Here is a 24,553-nt window from a genome sequence, read left to right on the forward strand (position 1 = left end):
AGCTACTAGAAGTAGTATTCTTCCTTTCTAGCTTGAACTTCCGTAGTACCCTGGGCAGGAGCGACACTGGAGGGAACACATATGGCAACCGAAAGTTCTATGGAATTGCCAGTGTGTCCATGAACGCTGCTTGAGGATCTCTTGTTCTTGATCCGAAGACCGGAACTTTGTGATTGTGTCGAGACGCCATCAGGTCCACATCTGGGAGACCCCACTTGTCCACTAAGAGTTTAAATACTTCCTGATGAAGACTCCACTCTCCGGCGTGGACGTCCTGACGACTGAGGAAGTCCGCTTCGCAGTTGAGGACTTCGGGAATGAACACTGCCAATAACACTGGCAGATGGCGTTCCGCCCAACGAAGGATTTTTGACACTTCCATCATTGCCATGCGCGCTTTGAGTGCCGCCTTGACGATTTATGTATGCCACCGTGGTACCGCTGTCTGATTGTACTTGAACAGGCCTGTTCTTTATCAGAGGCAGGGCAAGAGTCAAAGCACTGAACACTGCCCGCAATTCCAAAATGTTTATTGGGAGGAGAGATTCCTCCTTGGTCCACCGACCCTGAAGAGAGTGTTGCTCTAGCACCAGGCCCCAACCCGAACACTGGCGTCCGTAGTCAGTAGTACCCAGTTGGGGATCCAGAAGGGACGGCCCTTGCTCAACTGGTGGTCCTGTAGCCACCAGCTCAGTGACAGACAAAGCTCCGGAGTCAAGGAGATCATTTGAGACCTGATCCGATGAGGCAAGCCATCCCACTTGGCAAGGATTAACCCCTGTAGAGGGCGGGAAGGAAATTGAGCATACTCTATCATGTCAAAAGCAGACACCATGAAGCCTAGTACTTGCATCACCGAGTGTATCGACACTCTTGGGCGAGAAAAGTAGTATCTATTCCTGTCCTGAAGTTTCAGGACTTTCTCTGGAGACAGAAACAGTCTTTGTCCAGCCGTGCCCCCAGGTGCACCATGTTCTGAGCAGGAACCAGCGAGGATTTCTTCCAGTTGATGAGCCACCCGTGAGCTTGTAGGAATTGGACAGTCAGCTCTAGTTGACTGAACATTTTTGGAGGTCGCCAGGATTAGCAAGTCGTCCAGTTAAGGCAAAATCCTGATTCCCTGATGGCGAAGGGCCATCATCACGGCCATGCCTTTTGTTAAGATCCGAGGGGCCGTGGCCAGTCCAAATGGCAGAATATAGATAGTGTAGGTTGCCAATTGCATACCGTAGATATTGCTGATGCGATATGGCAATAGGTATATGCAGGTAAGCATCCTGTATGTCCAGGGATACCATATGGTCTTCGGGTTCCATGGAAAGTACAATGGAGCACAAAGTTTGCACACAGAATTAGGACACACTCAAACTTGTTCAGTGATTTGAGGTTGAGTATAGGCCGGAAAGACCCATTGGGTTTCGGGACTAGAAACAGGGTTGAATAGTATCCCATGCCTTTCTGGGACAGAGGTACCGGCACTGATAGCACAACCAGGTGTACAACTTGCGCTTTCAATGGATCCGAAGGAATAATCATTGTGCAGAACTGGCGAGGAAAACGTTTATTGAAAGAAACTATGTACCCGTGAGAGACAACTTCTCAAACACAGGCGTCTGAAGTGGTCCTTAACCAGACCTGGGCAAATTTCAGAAGTCGGCCTCCCACCCTGGGATCCCCCAGGGGGAGGCCCGCCCCATCATGCAGCAGGCTTGTTTGAAAGCAGGCGGACGGGCAGCCCAGGACTGTTTTGGTTTGGGATTAGTGGTTTTGGAAGCACAAGCCTGTCTCGGGTTTGCATGACCCTTCGCTTTCCCTGGAGGCTGAAAGGAACAAAAAGCAGTACTCTTTGCCTTCGGTGCAGAAGGATTACTATTTGGGAGGAAAGTAGTCTTAGCAGCGGCTAAATTAGTCACAATCTTATTAAGATCTTCCCCAAACAGTATGTCGCCCTTAAAAGGGAGTACCTCCCAAGTCTTCTTGGAGTCCAGATACACCTTACATGACCTCAACCACAGAATACGGCGAGCCAGGATGGATATAGTCAACGCCTTAGCCACCATCACACCTGCCTCGGAGGACGCCTTCTGCATATAATGGGAGGCTGTGGCAATATAAGACAGATACAGTCTGGCAGTATCAGATATACTGAGGCAGCGCTTCCTCTAGAGCCTGAACCCATGCTTCGATACCTTTTGCGGTCCAGGAGGCTGCTATAGTGGGTCTATGTACCTTACCCATAAGGGAGTAAATAGACTTCAGGCATCCCTCCACGCACTTATCTGTCGGTTCCTTCAATGAAGTGACAGTGGTGACAGGCAGAGTAAATGACACCACAAGTCGGGTGACATGGGAATCCACCAGCGGTGATTTTCCCACTTGTTAAACAACTCAGCAGGGAAAGGATAACAAGCTAGCATCTCTTTAGGCAGGGAAAATTTATTTCCTGGAGTAGACATGGGGGCCTGACGTATATCAACTAAGTGGTCAGAATGCAGCAAGACTACTTTAGTTACCTTCTCACGTTTACATTTATCAGGTTTTTTAGACATACTAGTGGCATCTACATCATCATCGATTTGTAGAATCAGCTTAATAGCCTCCACTAAGTCAGGTACATCAACCTAGTTGCAGGTTCCTCGTCAGAAGCAACTGTATCAGTGTCTGACGGGTCAGTAAATTTCCCATCCTCATCAGAAGTAACATCTGAGATATTAGTAGATTGTGAGAAGGAAGCGGCCCGCTTAGATGACCCCTTGGCCCCAGAAGGACGTAAGGTATATTTTTGACTAAACAAAGATTGATTCAATTGCTGAATCTGGAGAGAGAGCGTATCTGCCCATGGCGGATTTACCACAAGGACAACATGTGGCTGTAATGGCACAGGAGGTCCCATAAGGGGCGTAAGGTGTGTATAAAGCATAGTTGAAAAAGACGCCCAAGGTGGCTCCTGATTGGCTACCAGAGCAGTGGGCTGAATGGGAGATGTATGGCACCAAGTACAGAGACCATCAGTCAAAACTTCCCCTTCAGGTGAATCCTTGGTGCAAGCACTGCAGGATGCAGGAGCATCTGCGGATTTCCCGCCCTTTGTGGCAGACATCACAGAGAATGTAGCCGCAGAGCGTGTCAGTGCAATAAAGCCAGACAAATACAATTACTACAAATAACTCCTTGATCTATGTGACACAAAACAGAATAAATGCGGTATGAGGTGACTTAAATACACAGTAAAAATAGGATTTTAATTACCTGAAACGGTAAATCCTTTTCTCGTAGTCCGTAGAGGATGCTGGGGTCCATATTAGTACCATGGGGTGTAGATGGGTCCACCAGGAGCCATTGGCACTTTAAGAGTTTAAGAGTGTGGGCTGGCTCCTCCCTTCATGCCCCTCCTACCAGACTCAGTCTAGAAACTGTGCCCCAGGAGACGACATACTTCGAGAGAAGGAATTACACAGATAGTGGCGAGATTCATACCAGCTCACACAAACATGAAAATCCGGCTAACATGCCAGAACAACTCAGCAACAGCTGAAACATTAAATAACGCAGAACTTACCTAGGAACCAGGTAACACTGAACCATAACCAATGCAGGAAAACAAAGCGCTCGGCGGGCGTCCAGCATCCTCTATGGACTACGAGAAAACGATTTACCGTTTCAGGTAATTAAAATCCTATTTTCTCTTACGTCCTAGAGGATGCTGGGGTCCATATTAGAACCATGGGGATGTACCAAAGCTCCCAGTACGGGAGGGAGAGCGCGGAGGCTCCTGCAACACTGCTTGACCAAACTGGAGGTCAGCAGAGGCCAAAGTATCGAACTTGTAAAACTTGGCAAACGTGTTCGACCCAGACCAAGTAGCTGCTCGGCAGAGTTGTATCACCGAGACACCCTGGGCAGCCGCCCAGGAAGAGCCCACCTTACGAGTAGAGTGGGCCTTTACGGATTTCGGACACGGCAATCCTGCCGTGAATAAGCATGCTGGATAGTGAACCTGATCCAGCGTGAAATCGACTGCTTAGAAGCAGGACATCCAATTTTCTTTGGATCATACATGACAAACAAGGAGTCACTTTTCCTGTGACGAGCCGTCCTCTTCACATAAATCTTCAAAGTCCTCACTACATCCAAGGCCTTTGAAGGAATTGAGTCAGTAGCCACTGGCACCACAATTGGTTGGTTGGTGTGGAAAGCCGACACAACCTTAGGTAGGAACTGTGGACAAGTCCTAAATTCAGCCCTGTCCTCATGGAAGATCAGATAGGTGCTTTTACAAGATAAAGCCCCCAATTCCGACACGCGTCGTGCAGAAGCCAAGGCCAACAAGGTGACCGCCTTCCACGTGAGAAACTTGAGATCAGCCTCCTGTAGAGGCTCAAACCAAGCAGATTGTAGGAACTGCAGCACCACATCAAGATCCCATGTAGCCCTAGGCGCCACAAAGGGAGGCTGGATGTGCAGAACCCCTTTCAAAAAGGTCTGACCCTCAGGAAGAACATCAAAAGAAGATGATGTGATTCTGCACCAGTCAGGTTCAAACAATATCGTAAGGTACCAGAATTATATCGGTATATAGGAATAATTCCTGATGATTATACCTGGTGGTGCACCCAGAGTCAGGAGGGACTAAGAGAAAAAATGGCTTGCAGAAGACTCTTGTGTGGGCGCACTCTTGTATTTCTATAGTTATACGACTAATTATTAAAACTTAACTTTTATTAGATAATCATTGTAAAATGAATCCACACTCTTATTCCACCCCCTTTTTTTCGTTTTACTCACCATTTGCTACACACATGGGTCTCCCAAGTAATTTTCCGGTTGATAATCACTAGGTTGATCATGAGCACATAATTTGAGGATTTGGTATGTTCACTTGACCCACACATGATTTCTCCTACTAACTGTCCTATAAGGGAATTTATTACTCACACAACCCATTTATATATGGGATTAATCAATCCATAAAAAAGTTGGATACAATACGAATGAGCCGACCATCCATCAATAAGAGGCATCCTCTCAAAGAGACAGGTTTTTTTCTCTCTCCTTTCCCTTTTTTTCTTCCTGATATCATGACTTTAACCTATAGATTTAAACTTGGTTGCACTTTGTGGTATATCCCTAGCCAATGTTTTAACATACTCATTATTGATTTATTTAACATTGGCTCAGACTAATTTATTATCCTAATACGTACTAAGTACAATTATCCCGCACGTATACGCAAACATACCCGGGTGCGGGATAACCTAAACAATTACCCCCAAACCCAGAATGATCAGTGGCTGAGCAACAGGACGCAAATGTGTCACGATAGGACACCATGCGACTGTTTCTGGCCAGCCACTCTGAGGACGGCGTATACAATGCCATCATGACTACCGGATGACAGGGTGCAGCACCTAGGATAGAGAGTGCAGCTGCCCGCACCGGCCTATCTCGTCCTAGCCCACTCCATATTAATGACCCCTGATAGCATTCATGCAACAACCATCCCTTACTCCTGGGTTACCTCTGAGATACGAGTGTCCAGTATTGAGACATATGATACCCAATACCGGACACTAGATTTCCAACACAGCCGAGACATTGATAATAATTTCGGCAATATTATGGGTACGGGTGGCTGGAAACACTCACTGATTGGCCCAATTACAATCATTATCTATACTCATCGCCATATGATCATGTCTCGCCTGATATATTGATTAGCCCCAACAATTTCCCAGACCCACTGTGGAGCAGGTAACAAACCCTCAGACTGGGAGATCGGGGTACCTTACAATGAAATGTAAGGTGTGGATTCGCCCCCAAATATAGAAGGGCATAGAAAGCAATCGGTTGCTTAGCAACGGAACGCATAGGTTCCAGCCGGACGTGACCGTCTCTGCCCTGGCCGGACGTGACGTGTCGTTTCTGCCCGGGTAGTGAGGGCAACGGCACGGACCTCACACCGGTACACTGGCCGACAGGCGACAGATCAGCGGCGGTGGGGAAATCCAGTAAACGGCCAGCACATGCGAGGCAATACAGCCAATCTGGGTTAGTACTTATTCTCTTTCCCCAGGGCCACTGCACGATAACCAGGGTTGCTTAGCAACCGGATATACAGCCCTACTTCCGCTGATCACAGTGGAGCCTCTGAAATCAATCTATCTAATCAATTAGACAACAGTGATTGGTTGTTTGGTACCTAACAGGTATTTAAATCTGGCTCATCACTCAAATGAAGTGAACAAGCCCGCAGGACGGGTGAAACGCGTTTTCCATCCTTTTATCTGGGACCAGGGACACTAGGAGTATCACTCAGATCCTGCTAACCCCAAACTGACCCAGGGACCTGGGCAGGGACCGGTATCTTTTGATTTTCCAGACTGGCACACCAATTGTAGTAAACAGTAATACATGTAATACTCTGCAGACAACAGTATTACATAACTGCACAGGGGTCTATCTTTCTATCTGGGACCAGGGACACTAAGAGTATCACTCAGATCCTGCTAATCCCAAACTGACCGAGGGACCGGTATCTTTTTGATTTTCCAGATTGGCACACCAATTGTAGTAACAGTAATACATGTAATAATCTGTAGACAACAGTATTACTTAACTGCACAGGGCATCTTAAATTAAAATCCCTATGAAATCGACAGGTTTCAGGGACACCGATATATTTTTCTGGACACATCCCGTCCTTTAGTGGCTGCCCATCCTAATACAAATAGCCCTGCATTGTGATTTGTCTATGCCTGCATGTGGGAACAGTGGTGCAATTGTGTCTGTGTGCTTCTGCAATAGATTTGTATTGAAGGTAGAATGTCAGAATACTGAATCTTCACACACGCCCCATGGAATGGTTTCCCGGAGGGTGTATCTAAATACAAAATCCAACCTCCATGCCTGTGTAAAAACAGGGTTCGGGGACACGAACAGTTTCTGGTTCTAACCTTTCACAGTGGCTGTCCATTATAATACAAACAGCCCTGCTTTGTGACTCTATTGACTTTGTGCCTGCATGTAGGAATAGTTGGTGCAAAAGAGCACCTACCTTTGTCTGTGTACCTCTGTAAATGATTTGTAATAAAGGTAGATTGTCAGAATATTGAATCTTCACACACTCCATGAAATGGTTTTTCAGTATAATATAGCATTGTGAATTGCTAGAGTGTGTTTTTAAATATAACATCTGAAGGCAAGTGCCTGCATAAAGCCCTAGGTATATACCCGATTTAGCTCTACCTTTGATCCTGTGTATTCTAATATTTTCCTATATCTGCAGACTCATCTATGATTCACAGGTTAACCCTGTGTCTAACGTAGACAGCAGATCTGCAACTTGTCTCTCTTTCCTCTTGAATCCTTACTAGGTGCACTCTCATGGTGAGTCGACCAATTTGTGTCTATTAATTACTACCATACCCCACCGACAGAGCCCGATCTCGTCCGATCTTGGAAGCAAAACGGTGGTGTGCTGGGTCAGTATCTGTGAGGGGTACCCCCAGAGAATACCTGGTGTGGTAAATGGTGACCTATCTCGACCGTATACCAACAGCAGGATCACCACATTTTGTATTTACTTTTCCTTCCATTTTCCTTTCCTTCTCCCCCCTTTTTCTTTGTCTATTTCCTCCATTTTGCCCCCTTCCCCCCTCCTCCACCTTCCCCCATAATTTCATCTTTGTTCCCCGTGGCTTTATTCTCCCATATCCAGGATAAATCCTTAAAGCCCGATATATACAACCACGAGGCACGATAGAAGACACCTCCCCAAGCATATGTAATTTATTAAGATTCATACCTTTGACAATATCTGTCCGGTTAATCATGACCCATTGAGGTCCTATTAAAACAAGCTCTGCTTGTGCTGGTTGGATAGGATTTGGGTGCAGAACCATAGTGTCTACATCTCCCTATAAGTCTATAAGGATAGACTAACCAGAACATTTCCAATTTTTATATGAATTTTTATATTAATTTTTCATTTCTTTAATCTTTATACTTATAGAAGTGTTTTCTGTTCCATTAATTAACTGTGGTGGAATAAGAGAGTGTGGATTCATTTTACAATGATTATCTAATAAAAGTAAAGTTTTAATAATTTGTCATATAACTATATAAATACAAGAGTGCGGCCACACAAGAGTCTTCTGCAAGCCATTTTCCCTCAGGAAGAACAGCAAATTGTTTTTGGAAGAAGATGGACAAAGCAGAGATCAGGACCTTGATGGAGCCCAGTCTTAGTCCCATATCCACCCTGCTTGGAGGAAAAGGAGAAACGTCCCAGTTGAAACTCCACCACCGGGAACTTCTTGGCCTCACACCAAGAGACATATTTCTTCCAAATGCGATGGTAATGCTTGGACGTTACCCCCTTCCTGGCCTGTATCAGGGTAGGAATAACTTTACTCCGGATATCCTTCCGCGAGATCTAAGATCTCACGTTCAACCGCCATGCCGTCAAACGAAGCCGCGGTAAGTCTTGATAAGCAAACGGCCCCTGCAGAAGCAGATCCTCCCGAAGAGGCAAAGGCCGCGGATCTTCCAGTAGAAGATCCAGCAGATCTGCGTACCAAGCCCTCCTTGGCCAATCCGGAGCAATGAGGATTGCCAGAACCTTTGTTCTTCTCACGAGTTGAAGAACCTTTAGTATCAGAGGTTGTGGAGGGAACACACATACTGACTTGAACACCCAAGGTGTTACCAGTGCGTCCACAGCCACTGCCTGTGGGTCTCTTGACCTGGAACAGTACCTCCGTAGCTTCTTGTTGAGGCAGGAGGCCATCATGTCTATGTGAGGGACCCCCCACCAACCGGTTACTTCCTCGAACACCTATGGATGGAGGCCTCACTCCCCTGGATGGAGATCGTGTCTGCTGAAGAAGTCTGATTCCCAGTTGTCTACTCCTGGAATGAAGATCGCCGACATCGCCATTGCGTGCCTTTCTGCCTAGATGAGGATTTTTGACACCTCTGCCATGGCAGCTCTGCTCTTCGTTCAGCTTTGTCGGTTTATGTAGGCTACTGTGGTCACATTGTCCGACTGCACCTGAACAGCCCGATCCTGTAGAAGGTGTGCTGCTTGCAGAAGGGCGTTGCAAACGGCCCTGAGTTCCAGGATGTTTATTTGGAGAAGTGACTCTTGATCCGACCATCGTCCTTGAAAGGTTTCCCCCAGAGCGATCGCTCCCCAACCTCTTAGACTTGCATCTGTGGTCAGAAGGATCCAGTCTTGAATTCCAAACCTTCGCCCTTACAGAAAGTGTGGAAGTTGCAGCCAGGCTTTTGGAGACAGGCGTATCCTCTTGTGCATGTGTAGGTGAGATCCCGACCACTGGTCCAAGAGGTCCAGTTGAAAAGGTCGAGCATGAAACCTGCCGTACTGCAGAGCCTCGTAGGCGGCACCCATCTTCCCCAAAAGGCGTATGCATTGATGAAAAGATACCCGGGTAGGCCGTAGGACATCCCGGACCATTGTTTGAATCACCAACGCTTTCTCTGCCGGGAGAAATACCCTCTGCACTTCCGGGTTGAGGATCATTTCCAGGAATGACAGCCGCCTTGTCGGCTCCAGATGAGACTTCGGAAGGTTCAGGATTCAACCGTGCTTCCTGAGCAGCTGTGTCGTGAGCGCGATGGACCGCAACAACCTCTCCCTGGATGACGCCTTGATCAGGAGATCGTCCAGATAAGGAATGATGTTTCCACCCTGCATGCGGAGTAGCATCATAATTTCTGCCATCACCTTGGTAAACACCCTCGGTGCTGTGTAGAGGCCAAATGGCAGGGCCTGGAACTGAAAATTACAGTCCAGCAATGCGAAGCGGAGATAAGCCTGATACGGCAACCAGATCGGAATGTGAAGGTACGCATCCTTGATATCCAATGACACCAGGAATTCCCCCTCTTCCAGACCAGATATCACCGCCCTGAGAGACTCCATCTTGAACTTGAACTCTTTTAAAAAGGGGTTCAATGATTTTAGCTTCAGAATGGGCCTGACCGAACCATCCGGTTTCGGTACCACGAAAAGGTTCAAATAGTAACCTTTCGTCAGCATGTGCGGTGGAACCGACACAATAACCTGTGCCTCCACCAGCCTTTGGACAGCGTCCTGAAGCACAGTGTCGTCCTCAAACAGAGTTGGTAAGCCCGACCAGGAATAACGGTGAGGAGGTAGACTTTGAAGTTCCACCCTGTATCCCTGAGACACAACAGCTATTACCCCGGGATCCAGGCCGGACGATACCCAGCCTTTCAGGACTTGTTGGCCCGAAAGGACTGCTGCGTAGCTGAGAAGAAGGATCTCTTCGGAGCAGGTGTTGCTGAGGGAAGATACAGAGACTTACACGCTGTAGCAGTAGATATCGACGCGTCTAGGGCTTCCCCTCCTCTCAGCCTTCAAATCTTCACACACATCCTCACATCTGAGTGCGCTGACCATATCCAATTCATCATTCCCCAAAGAGAGCCTGGCCTGTATAGGACAGCGACTCCACGCTCCTTCTGGATTCCGTGTCGGACGACCACTGGCGGAGCCATGGTCCCCAACGAGCTGAAACAGACATGGAAGAAATTCCTGCAGCCACGGAACTTCATGGATTCAACCATAAAACCTGCAGAATCGTGAATGCTGCGCAAGTACAATGCAACGTCATCCTTATCCAGTAATATGGTCCCCGAAGCAGTGTACACTGATTTCAGAGTATTATCAATTTTCCTATCTGCCGACTCCTTTAAGGCGGTAGATCCCAGCACCGGTAAAACCACCTTCCAGGAGAGTCTGGATTCAGATGCGTCAACAATTGGCGGGTTTTCCCACTTTTTCCTATCCTCCTCCGGGAAAGGAAACGCTACCAGAATCCTCTTAGGAATCTGAAACTTCTTCTCAGGATTCACCCAGGCCTTTTCAAATATAGCATTCAGCTCTTGATGCAGGGAAGGTTAGCGAGGCTTTCTTGTTTTCAGTGAAGAAAGCCTCCTCAACCTGCTCAGGTGTGGTATCATTAATATTTAACACATACCTGATAGCCTCTATCAACAACTGTACCCCCCTTGCAAGAGATCCGGACCCCCGCAAAAAACATCCCCATCACCATCCGTAGTGTCAGAATCGGTATCCGTGTCGTCTTGTGTTACCTGCAAAAGCGCACGTTTGTGGGGGAATATAGTGGGGTGACCCTAGGTACCAGACAAGGGCCATACAGCCATAGAGGACTGCAATACCTGGGTTGCAGACTCATTATTGCTAACCCTGTCATATCTGAGAAATTCAAGTCTTGATAGAGGAAAACCACTCTGGTTCCCTTGCTGGAATCTGTGCCAAACCAGTGCTAACCTGATTACATGGAATGGGATCATCCTGTGAGGATAAATCCTCTGCAGCATATGACACTGTATCCCCGGACATTGCTGCTGGTGACCACCAAACACACAGGATGGGGTAAGACAGTTTCCCCCCAAGAATGGCAAGAGAGAGACAGAGATTGGAGCCAACCCACACCAGTGCTTAGGACAAGGAGAATCCCCCTCATCAGCGCTGACTTGTGCTCCTTAATAGGAAACACAGTCAAACAATCAGCCTCCCCTCCCTTCTACAACCCCCTGGTACCGTATTACAGTAAACTGGAGCTGCTGTGGAGGGACCAGGATCTTCCTTCAGCTACAGCATGCAGGAAAATGGCGCTGGAACGCTGCAGGGTCCGCTCTGAGGAGAAGCTCCGCCCCCTTCATGGCACTGTCTTTCCGCTCTTCTGAATTTGAAACTGGCCTGAGGAGTTGTGCTGGCTGGGATCCCGACAGTCTTGCTGACCAGTGTGATGGGTAAGCGCTAGCCCAGGGCACCCCTCACAGCGCCGCACAGTGTGTCTCTGGTACCGTCCTGGAGCGCGGTTTATATCGCGCTCCGTCCCATGTTGCAGCCAGCTTGCTAGGGGGGGGGGGGGGGGGGGGGGTGACTCTCACCACTTGTTTCAGCTCTGTAAGGGGTAGGCGGCATGCTGCTGGGGTGAGCGGTTCCCCTGCGGCGGACACCGATCAGACCCTCTGGAGCTCAGTGTCCAGTCAGCGGAGTCAGTGGCTCAGACCACGCAAGCGGGCATTGCTCCCCCCCTTAGTCCCACGCTGCAGGGAGGCTGTTGCCAGCAGCCTCCCTGTAAAATAAAAAAAACTCTAAACTAAACTTCACTAGGAAATCTCAGGAGAGCTCCCCTAGCTGTGACCGGCTCCTCCGGGCACATTTTCTAAACTGAGTCTGGTAGGAGGGGCATAGAGGGAGGAGCCAGCCCACACTCTCAAACTCTTAAAGTACCAATGGCTCCTGGTAGACCCATCTATACCCCATGGTACTAATGTGGACCCCAGCATCCTTTAGGACATTAGAGAAAACAGTGAATAGTATATAAAACGTAGCACTATATAGGAGTCCCTGACACACCTAGCCCCCACAGGGTACAGAACACAGTGATAGCTATAGTTGGGATACACTGAAAGTGAGATCCACATAGCAGATGCAGGCACACACAGTCACAGTGACAATGCAGAAATGATTTCAGATAAACAATAAAACTGCACTGGACTAGTAAAAATACATGTATATATCAGAATACTTGTACTAAATATTAAGGTAGAGAGACAGACACTTGTTCTTAACCAACATGGTCTACTAAAATGATATGTAAAACACTTAAAGGACTGTAAATGCACAGCGCTGAGAAAGCAGGCGGATTTACAGAGGAGACCTTGCCCTTCAGTCCCGGAGACCAGACGAAGCTACTTGTGAAAAGATGGCGCCCAAATCTCAGTCAGGGAGTGAGGGAGAGCGAGAAGCAGCTCCAGGGCGAGAACACCAGCAGTAGATTGGGGGGGAGGCAGTTGTTGAACAATTTTATTAATGTGGGGCCCCCCACCATCCTTAATCCGGCCCTGGCCTTTGCAGATCTGATTACTTTCTTAGTCTCCTTCTAACAAGATATATCTGTTTGTCTTCATTATTTTGTGTCTGCTTATATTTCCTAAAAGCAATCTTTTTTTGCTTTCACAATACTTGCTTCTTTTCGCAAACCACACTGGCTTCCTTTTCCTTCTATTTTTCATAACCCTTTTTATACAAAGGTCTGTTGCCTTTAGTATTGCAGTTTTTCATTTTTCCAGCCTCTCCTGTACTCCATCCAAGTTCCTCCATTCTGCCAAAGAATCACTTACACATTTTCCCATCCCTACAAAATCAGCCTTCCTAAAATCTAACAACTTTGCTTTTGTATGGGATGAGTCAGTCTCTGTCTTTATATGCATCTTTCTGAGTGGGCTCTCTCACCATACTGCTCGATGATCACTGGACCCAAGGTTTTCACCCACATTTGTGTCAGATATTCCATCTCCATTTGTAAGTCTAATATTGCATCTTTCCAAATGGGTTGCATCACCAATTGGTGGAGGGATGCTCCCTGCAAGGAATTAATGTCCCTACTTCTAGTGGGAACTAGCAACAGACACCTTCCAGAAGATTAAAGTATCCAATGATTATTACCTCTCCTTTTAATACCATTTTAGTGATGTCCTGCAATAGGCTCTTGTCCAGTTCCTCTTCCTGACCCTGTGACCTGTATATCAGCCCAATACAAAAAAAAATCGACTTCTACCCTGTTTCTATGGTCACCTAAAGATGCTCCGTTTTTTCTTCAATTCTTATTAAGGTAGTTATGTCCCAGTCATTTTCACTGCACCATGACTCTGTAGTAGCCACAATATCAAGAATATCCATTGTCATTATTGCAATTAAGTCTAGGATTTTCTTTCCTTTGCTCCTAGCATTTGCACATATAGCTTTTAGAGTTTTGTTTCTTTTTTCCTGTTAGCTATGTTCATATCCCTGCCTATGTTCATTTTGTTTTGATCTGAATTATCTTCTGTTGCTGTGGATATGCTTCCTATTCCCTTTGCCTGCAGAAACAATACCTCAGGGTTGGGGTAGCAGATTGCTTTATTCATATTTGGTACCCTTCCCCCCCTTGATAGTTTTAATAGTTATTTATGAAGAATCCAAACTGTTCCGTTAGTATTCTCATTACCCTTGAAGATGGGTACAGGCCATTACTTTTGTATAAGCTATCTTGCCATATAGGGTAACTATGGTCTATAAAACAAAATCTCACCACGTCTTCAGCCACACATTGAAGTTTCTGATGCTATGAGTTCTATCTTCCCCTTTGTGTACTGGCAATATTTCTGAAAAAGTAACAGTGGTTGCCACCTGCTTCAGAGCAGTCCCTAACTTTCTAAATTTATCTTTTACAGCCATGACTTCAGCATTAGCCAGATCATTTGTCCCTAGATACTAGCCACACGCAACATGCCAGACGCCGTCAGCCGCACTCCGGCTTTCACTAGGCAGCATCGATTCACACTGGCCAGGGTAACTCCGCGACCAAACAGGAAACTGGGAAATCAGGAGGATCAGCACTCAATATACAGTCTTACACCAGAGTCCTAGCTATCTCCTGTGGATAACCTGTGGACCCTGCCGGAGAAACGTGGAATTTCAGCCGGGTTTATGTCTTTCCAGCACTCCCAATGATATACAAGAAACTCAAAAAGAAAAGGGAGGAGCAAGCAGATGTAATAGCAATCTTACCATATTGGCCAAGGAGGGCATGGTTTTCAATGGCATAAAAAATGTAGAGGAGCCTTGGATGTTACCCATACAATCAAATATGTTGACTCAGGATCCTACAATCAATAATCAGAACCCAGAATTTCTAAATTTAATGGCCTGGAGACTGAGCGGGAAAAATTGAAGCGAAAAGGACTTTCAGAACAAGTGATTCAGATCTTAATACAAGCAAGAAAGGAGATTATTCGCAAATATATTATAAGGTTTGGAAGACATTTATCGCATTCACTGGAGACCAGATGAAAGCTAAAGAAGCAGATATTGCGCAAGTATTGCAGTTTCTGCATGAACAATTCATTAAAGGTTTAGCAGTTTCTACTCTTAAGGTACACATATCAGCTCTAAGTGTACTTCTGGATGTGAAATTAGCAGAATTCAATCTAGTAAATACATTTTGTCAAACAATCAAAAGATTAAAGGCCACAGATTAGATTGGCTATGGCTCCGTGGGATCTTAATTTAATTCTAAAAGCTTTAATAGCTGCTCCTTTTGAACCTTTGGAGCAATCCAGCCTGAAGCATCTAACATGGAAAGTGGTCTTTTTATAGTGATTACATCTGCTAAGAGAGCGAGTTGGATACAGGCTTTAAAGCCATACATAAATTTAAGGCAGACAGAACAATACTAAGAACAAATCCGGAGATTGCTCCAAAGGTGGTGTCTATGTTCCATCTTAAATCAAGATAATACATTACCAGCACTCTTTCCAGAACCGAAAGATAAGGGCAATTTCCATATATTTGTCCAGGGTGAAAGACGTCAGAAAAACAAAATACCTAATTGTATTACCAGCTGGAGTTAAAGGACTGGTGCATACATGAGTGGAGGAGGAGACGCGTTGTGATGGATTGACGCTGCAATAGAGTGATGCATTGTGCTGACGCGACCCGGAACCAGAAGTGATGGGTGCCAGAGGCTCATGCGGGACGTGCACGGGCGGGAAGTAGGAACTGGGAGCCGGGTGGTACTGGGAGCCAGGAGCAGGGCAGAGGTGCTAGAGCCGGGAACAAGTTCAGCAAGTTCAGGACGGAGGTGCCGGGTGCACATGCATGACGGAGGTGCCGGGCCGGGAAGCCGTTGAACCGAGTACATGTGCAGGATGGAGGAAGTAGAGAGCAGGTACTGGTTACTCCTGAGGGTAAGCAGTGACCTGTGAGCAGGTGCTGCTGCAGGAGGTCCAGATACTTTCCGGACATGCAAGTATCAACTGTTATACACTGTTACACATTCCTTATAGGAGGACTGTAGTACTATACTGTACAGGAGGATTGTAGTGCTATAAGGGGTTTGTAGTGTCTTGGATGGTCTCTACACAAAGACATACATCAATTAAAGGTTAACTTCAGGTTAAAGGGAATTAGTTAATCCTTTTAGAGTAAGTGGGAACAAGATTGATGGCCTCACCCAACACGTCTTGTCAGATGTATGCATACCTGGAGCAATAGTTTCAGGGTGAGTACCTTTGCACAAGATGTAAGCAAATGGTATCTTCGGGAAGGCAAATAACTGATCTAAAGCAAACCATTGTAACACTGAGCGATATTGCCAATCATGTGCAAAGTTTTCAACTCACTGTGGATGCACTGGGGAGGGTAGAGTGGGTCTAACGAAGAGGAGAAGAACAGGTAGGTAGTTGGATTACAAGTAGAAGGGCTAGAGCAGGCATGTCCAAACTGCGGCCCTCCAGCTGTTGAGAAACTACACATGCCAGCATGCCCTGACATAGCTTTAGCATTCTCTGACAGCAAAACTGTGTCAAGGCATGCTGGGATATGTTGTTTCACAACAGTTGGAGGGCCGCAGTTTGGACATGCCTGGGCTAGAGGTTGGAAGAAGAGACCGGCCAGCACCGAGATGCCAAATCCCAGCAGCTACACCCGATTGAATGAAGATACTGTGAATGGCAGTACTGATCTGGCAGAACTGGCAGAGACTGTTTCCTCTAGCAATCAGAGGAACGGTCACTCCGGCACAGAGTGGAAAGTTGCTAGCAAGGTACCTAGTCAGATTGTGGTGGTAGGGGATTCAATTATTAGAAAGGCAGATAAAGTAATCTGCTAACGGGACTGAGATCGCCGTAAAAGTATGTAGTCTTCGGGTGCTTGGGTACAACACATTGCAGATCGGGTAGACAGACTGTTGGGAGGGGCTGGAAAAGACCTGGTGGTCTTGGTACACGTTGGCACCAATGACAAAGTTAGAAGCAGATGGGAATTCCTTAAAAACAATTATAGAAACCTAGGTCACAAACTTAGGGCAAAGACATCTAATGTAATATTCTCCGAAATATTACCTGCACCAAGCGCTAGCCCAGGGAGGCAGGGGGAGATTATGGAATTAAATGCATGGCTAAGAAATTGGTGCAGGAAGGAGGGATGTATTTGCTAGGAACATTGGGCAGATTTTCGATCAGGCACCATCTTTTTTTGTTGCGATGGATTGCAAATGAATGAGGGAGGGGCAGCAGTGCTTGGGGGAAGGATGGCTTGAAGGTTAGAGGGGATTTTTAATGAGGTGTCTTGGGGGGGGGGTGGGGGGGGGGGGGGGATTAGGAAGAATTAATAGGACGATCAGAGAGCAGAAAAAAAAGGAATGTATTAATTATAATTGGGGAAGAGAGAGGGAGGGGGACAGTCAGCACCCCCTTTCCACCCCAAGAGAGTGATATCAACAAAACATACAGATCAAGTAATTACAGGTTGAACTCTATGAACAATTTGTCTTTTTTCTGAGACTGATACCTTTATCCTCAGCAAAAAACAGCCAAACAAAAAAAATATTCTAGCTGTACCCCTAGTATTATCACAACTGTAAAAGCCATGCATTAGCAGAATATGTCAGTCTATAATTTTTTCAAACAGGCATAATTTTGAATAATATTCCAAACCTTCCCAACCTCTTCACACACACATACAATTTCCATCACCACATATGATCTCCATCTGTTTTCCAATTTCTCTCCGTCTCTGCTCATTTTGACACCCCTATTTGGTAGTCACAGCAAGCTGAAAGTCCTCGACAATTGAGGGAAACGCAGAAGAGTGAGCAGCATGAAGACCTCAGCCTTGGTGTAGTCATAAACAGGTCACGACCTATTCCCCGGATACCTCAGAGCAGTGAGGGGAGGTAAATGGCTGAGGCGGCACTGGCTAGTAACAGAGACAGATTTACAAACAAAACAGATGTAGGTGCGACTAGGTTGCCACGATGTGTGCGTACGACGGCATGCACGTGCGTATATACCTGCGATCCATATGCATTGTAGTGACGGGTCGCAGGCGCGAATGGGTGCAGCTAAATGTTGCCGCGATGCGCATGCACGTGCCTACACATCATGGCAACGATGAGCCTGGCTACATCTGTATATGAGCCCGAGTGTTCACGTGGGCATTATACAAAGAAGCAGCAGTACAGTATATACTGCTGACAATTTGGTCAGCTTTGATCAGAAATGTGCGGAAAAGATAGTCAGGTGAGACAGATATTTATAATATATTTGTTGTATTGTTCCTATAATTTATATAGTCAAAACTCTGGTGTATACAGAGTGTGACAGGAAAGGCTAAGCCTCACCTCACTGCATGCCACTGCAACTTCCCCAGAGACATGGACTCAAAAATGGGAGGCACTGGAAGGATGCTCCGTCAATCTGTTTGCATTCTATTGGCAGTCCCAGTGGGAACAGAGCAAGACATTAAGCAATGCCTTGGCCCAGATTCTCGTCAGAGCACATGCCTGCATCACACAGGCATGGATTCAAATACAGAATTCAAAGGGAGAGAGAGTTTTCCCCCAACATGGAGAAGATCCTCACATCATAATTTACTATGGTGGATGGGTACACGGCAGTAGAGACTTCCCAAAGTAATCTATATCCCTTCTTGAATTAATCAAATGTTTATTTTAGGCAATTCATAAAGTCTACAGGGGTATTCAATTAGCGCCAAATTTTCCGTCAGGCGGAAAATCTGCACTTTTCGGCCATTTTTAGGGCAAATTACATTTGCGCTATTCAATGCCCGTGCCGATTTTTCAACTGGTCGAAAAATGCAGCACTGGCATGAACCATGTGTATCGGGCGAATTCGCCGCAGATACACGTGTTTTGTCAAATTTGCGGGCGTTTGCACCCATTATACAATGCAAAAAAAGCTAAGTCTCTACTCTGCTACATTATAAATATCTTAAGGAAAACTATTTGTATATGTTTTAGAATTAAATCCTTCCAGAAATAATCAAATGCTAAATAAAAAACAAAGCCACAGCAGGCGTCAACAAAATGCAGGAAAACTAAATAGAGATTATAGACACTAACAATTGTACATTTAAAGAATTTTGTACTTACTATCATCTTCAGTTTGGAGTAGCTCCTCGGCCTAAAAAGCAAAAGACAAAATATAAAAGAATGCCCACGCTTTGACCATCATGTAAAACAAATACTAAAATGAACTGTGAAATGTGTAATATTGAACAATGACTTGTGGCTGCTCTGTATATCCTGTCACAAATATCACAAGTTACAGAATAAACAGTAAATAGGTCAGATGGGTTGATATTTTTGGCTGGTTTTCTGGTCTTAGGATCAATATGTTTAAGTCCTATATATATTTAATCTTCATGGATCAATCCTGACCCAGCTGTACCCACTCTGCCCTCTCCAATGGACTATAAGGTTTCCCTTGGGGGTCTGGGTGACACCTAAATCCACTGATTATCTTGAGTAAAAATATTGACATCATCACAACATATTTCAAACTTAAGGCACAGACCTGGAAAAAGCTAGCAATCCTGTTACTGGCCGAATCAATCTTGCTGATTATGCTACACTATTGCGTAAACAACTTCTAGTAAATTGAATAGCTCAAATTATTGTTTTATTAAAACCAAAGACCAACAACAAGTTACATGTTATTGTATAGTCTTACAACTTAAAACGTGACACTACAATTTTTACAAAAATGAACGCAACAGGATACACAGCTGGCTGCTTTCTTCTCAGCAAGATTTTACAAAAGGTAGATTGTCAATACAAAATACAAACATTTAAAAGGAGCTAAAGTTAATTTGCATAAAAAAAATGTCTAAAAATAATTATGCCACGGCATTTTTGACAAGTACCTAAAAACAGGAAGAATTAGGTCAGGCAGAGGGACAAGATAAGGGCATACTCTTTTCGCAGTAACCTTTTAATATAGGCTTGGACCTTTTTCTGTGTCATCTGAATAAAAATAAGGAATGGTCTAGAATATTGGTGGGAAAAGTTGAACTTAAAGTTTATGTATATAATCTTTTGTTTTATGTATATTATAAAAAAAATTAAAAAAACTCCCCCCATGCAGAGACTTATTCCATCCGACCCCACTCTCCTTGCTCATTGGGACAAGGAGAGGGGTTTTCTATTTCGAAATATCAGTTTATATACACTCCCTTGCTTATGTATCGGCTAATCAGAGTTTAGATCCCTTATCTACCGCCTCTACAAGTGTTTAATCACAGCTTAAGGTGGTCTCTTGGAACGTTGGCGGTCTCAACTTTCCCATAAAGCGCAAAAGAGTGGTTAAGCATTTAAAAACAATTAATCCCCCAAATTATATTTTTTACAAGAAACTCGCTGGCTAAAGGGTTAAGGGTCTGCTCCGAAGGCTCCTTGGACAGATGACTTTTTATCAGCCGACTATAAGAATAGATAGACTGTGCAGGCAAGTCAATCCTTGCTAGATCGGTGTACTATCTAGTTCATCTCACATGTCAATGACATCTCACATAAGCCAAAATCGTAAGCACACATGGTCCATATCTCAAGAAAAATCTGTGCTATCTGGGCTCCAGGGAGTTCAAGGGAAATCGCAAGTGAAAATCGGGCATAGCAAGGATCTCACCGTGTGTACACACCCTAAAAAAGATTTGACCTTTTCTCGCTACAAGTATCAGTTGGAAAACAAGACAGGACGTCCTTTAACGACTATGGTGAGGAGAAAGCAATGTAAACGCTTTATAACGGTTCTGAAGCATAGGCAGACTGGCCAGCTAATCACTGACACTCGTGCAATTGTGAATCATTTTGAATCGTATTTTACCGACCTGTATTCTGATCTACCCTTTGACAGAGAGGTGCAGGAGCTATTGATGAGAAAGGCAAATAAACCCTCCCTAACTACTACTCAAGCAGTTTCATCGATAGAACCAATCACTGCTCTAGACGTTGACAATGCAATATCAAAACTTCATCCGCACAAGTCTCCGGGACTGGATAGTCTATTGAATGAATTCTACAACATCTTACACCCACATATTGCCCTTACTTTACTTGAATTATTTAACGATATACTACGGCATCACACTACTTTTCATCACTTTAATACTGCACATACTATTCTGATCCCAAAACCTAATCAGGACCCTCAGCTGGTTGGATCCCATAGACCAGGGGTGGGGAAACCTCCGGCCCGTGAGCCGTATAAGGCCCGCAAAGCCGTTTGTTCCGGCCCACCTGCTTGTGGCCTCATCTATATTACACCCTGCTAATGCAGAACTTTCATCAAGATTTCTTTTCAATCTGACAACAGACCCACTGATTTGTATTTTATAAAATTATACCCAATTCAAAGGGATTATTATTGGACGTAAATAAAACTAACTGCGTTCGCTGATATCTAACTATATATATTGCAGACCCATCTAACTCATTGACCCATATATTTGTAATCTTTTACAATCATTTGGGTATCCAGTTATTGTATAAATTGGTCAAAATCAGTAGAGCTTCATTTGGGTCCTAATAATTAATAAATAATAAGAGCTGAAGATCTGAAGTACCTCGCCGCTGAGGCCAATTCGGGGCCACCAGAACCACAATTGCTGTTTCGAGCTTGATGCATTTCAGAACCAGAGGCAGAAGCGGATAGGTGAAAACAGATACACAAGACTAAACTTCCATGGCATGGACAGAGCGTCGGTCGCCTCTGCCCCCTGATTCCGTGACCTGGAATAATACCTGGGAAGCTTGTGGTTGTGCCGTGACGACATGAGATCAATTTCAGGCCTGCTCCAATACCAGACCAACTGCTGGAACAGCTCCAGGTGAAGGGCCCACTCCCCAGGAAATTCAGTTGATTCCAAAGCTCAAGGCAGGAGCAGATTTATCGAGAGGGAGAACTATTCAGGAAAGAAGAACATGCACACACTTCCATACCAGAAGGAAAGTGTAAAGATTCTCAAATCAGGCGTGTCAGGGTGAGACCCCTGTGGATACTGTGGACTTCAGAGAAACAGAGTTACAGTCATCGACAGTAAGTCTACCATAACTTTGGCTTTCTCCTTCAAGGAGAACAGCGATATCCTTAGGATATACCTTGGGATGTCCCAAAGCAGAAACTAAGGAAGGAGATTGCTCCTGATTGGACTGGAGAATCATTTGCCCGAAAGCAGCGTCCTGAGGCACAAAGGTGTCAAAGGCATAATGTCTAATTAATGTGTTAATTGATGACCATGTGCTGCCTTACATAGTTGCTCAGCTGAGGCGACACGGTGGGCTGGCCATGACAGACCTACCAAATGGGTAGAATGGGCAGATATATTATCCAGAATTGGGAGATCAGCTTGAGTATGCTTCTGAGATAGTCATCCAAAGCAATCTAGCCAGTGTTTGCTTATTGCCATTCCCTCTTGTGAAATCCATACAGGACAAAGTGTCTGACTTTCGGATGGCACTGGTACGATCCACGTAGATCCTTACAGCAAAAACTACATCCAATGGGTACGATCCACGTAGATCCTTAGAGCAAAAACTACGTCCAATGGTGCATCTCCCGCAGAAAGGTCCGGTACCTGAAAAGCCAGAACTACAAATTCTTCATTAAGGTGGAACTATAGAGACCACATTATGAAGATATCCAGATTAAGTTCGGATAACTGCTCAAGAATAAAACAGCAGAAATGGAGGACAACAGGATAACTCCACTAAATCAGATACTCTTCTAACTAGAAGAAAAATAACTAACTGTAAACCATTTGAGATCCAGATTATTCAGCATTTCAAATTGGGCAACTTAAAGTAGCCTGAGGACTATTTTTACACCCCGAAGGACTGTAGGGGTACTAAAGGAGGTTGCATGTGGAGCATTCCTTGGAAAAAAGTGCGAACATCCTGTAGGTTACCAATTTTCTTTTGGAACCATAAAGACAATGCTGACACTTGTACCTTCAACGAAACTAAGTGGAGACCTTTGTCCATTCCTGCTTGAAGGAATGCTAGAATTCTTGAAACTGAGCCATATTTTCTATGACAGTGCCCCTTTCCTGTTTGATTTTTCAAATCACCCTGGAGGAGATTGGTGGAAAAACATATGCCAGATGAAATTCCCATATCACCGACAGGGCATCCATGAAGATTGCTTTGGGATCCTTTGTTCATGACCTGTATGCTGGTACTTTGTTGTTCTGACGAGAGGTCTTGAGTCTTGCACCTTGAAAGACTTCTGGATGCAAATTCCATTTGCTTGCATGAATGTAGTTCCAGCTGAGAAAATCCGCTTTCCAATTTACGACTCCCAGTATGAATACTGAAGACACGGCAGGATGTTGAAGTTCTGCCGACCTTAACATGCAGCTTATCTTCTTCACTGCACACTCGGCTGCGAATGCATCCTTGGTGATTGAGGTAAGCTACTGCCGTAGCATTGTTCGAGTGAATCTATCTGAATCGGCTTGCCATGAAATATTTCTTTTGCCTGGGTGAGTGCCATGTATATGTCCTAAAGTTCCAGAACGTTGATTGGCAGGCAACTTTCTTTCTTGGTCCAATGTCCCCGGAAGTAGTACTGTTCTGACACGGCTCCCCAGCCCTGAAGACTAGCGCCTGTTGTCAGAACCCACCAATCTGAGATCCAGAAGGGTTGACCTTTTTCTGAACTAGAAACAGGTTGGAATAGACACCTCGTCCCTCATATGCTGAGGGAACCTGTACTATCACTCCTGATTGTATCAACTTCTGAACTGCCTCTTGTAGCACCTTGGCTTTTGTTTCCACCAGAGACAGGCTGGTACGGAAGAATTTTTGAGAAGAGTATTTCTTGAAGGAAAAAGCGTAACCATGGGACATCGCTTCTTGCACCCATCTGTGGTGGACTGCTGCCAAACCTATGCAAATAGAAGTCAGTCTCCCACCCGGAGGTCCCCTAGGAGGAGGCATGTGACTTCAGGCCAACTGCTTATCTTCTGGTTTAGAAGCCAGGCGTCTGTTTGCCCAAGCCTTGTTGGTCTTATCAGATTAATTTGATTGAGACTGGTTGCTGAAAACCTTTCCCTTTGCTTTACCTTGGGTCCGAAAGGACAGCAAGTCAGGGTTTAGCTGTATACTGTATGCCGAAGGAAACTTCACTTTTTTGGAGTCTGCTTCAGACACAAGAATGTTGTCTAATTCTGTACCAAAAAGAACATTTCCAACAAAAGGCAGAGATTCTAATACCTTCTTGGATTCTGAGTCAGCCTTCCATGTACGTAGCCAAACAGCTCTGCAAGCTGCTACTGAGGAAGCAGACACTTGAGAAGCTACTATACCCATAACCCTCTAGCTGCTTCTTCCATAAAAACAGCTGCCTGCTTTATATAAGCAATATGGGATAACTGTTCTTTCGCTGCCATGGAAAGATCATCTTCCAGTGATTCTGCCCACCCTGCCACTGCTTTAGCCACCCAAGCTGTGGCCATAGCTGGCCTAATAACTGCCCCCGTCAAGGAGAAAATAGTTTTAAGAAAATCATCCATCTTTGTCTGTTACATCATTTAATGATGTTGAAGGGAGAGGTAGTGTACATTTGCGCACTAGTCGAACTACGTCTGCACCTAGTTTGGGAGGAACGTCCGTTTTGAAACAGTCCA

The 24,553-nt window shown here is 45.3% G+C and overlaps 1 protein-coding gene across 2 annotated transcripts in view; it reads right to left on the reverse strand.

Annotated features, from left to right (window-relative positions):
• Nucleotides 1–24,553, reverse strand: part of LOC134927808 (uncharacterized) — a 510,851-nt gene that overhangs the window by 412,360 nt on the left and 73,938 nt on the right. For both annotated transcript variants that reach the window (XM_063922785.1, XM_063922784.1), the window contains exon 4: nucleotides 19,020–19,050. In XM_063922785.1, coding sequence (XP_063778855.1) covers nucleotides 19,020–19,050 — 31 coding nt within the window. The remainder of the gene's footprint in view (nucleotides 1–19,019; nucleotides 19,051–24,553) is intronic.

Source organism: Pseudophryne corroboree, chromosome 5 (genome assembly GCF_028390025.1).
Source record: "Pseudophryne corroboree isolate aPseCor3 chromosome 5, aPseCor3.hap2, whole genome shotgun sequence".
NCBI classification, from domain to species: domain Eukaryota; kingdom Metazoa; phylum Chordata; class Amphibia; order Anura; family Myobatrachidae; genus Pseudophryne; species Pseudophryne corroboree.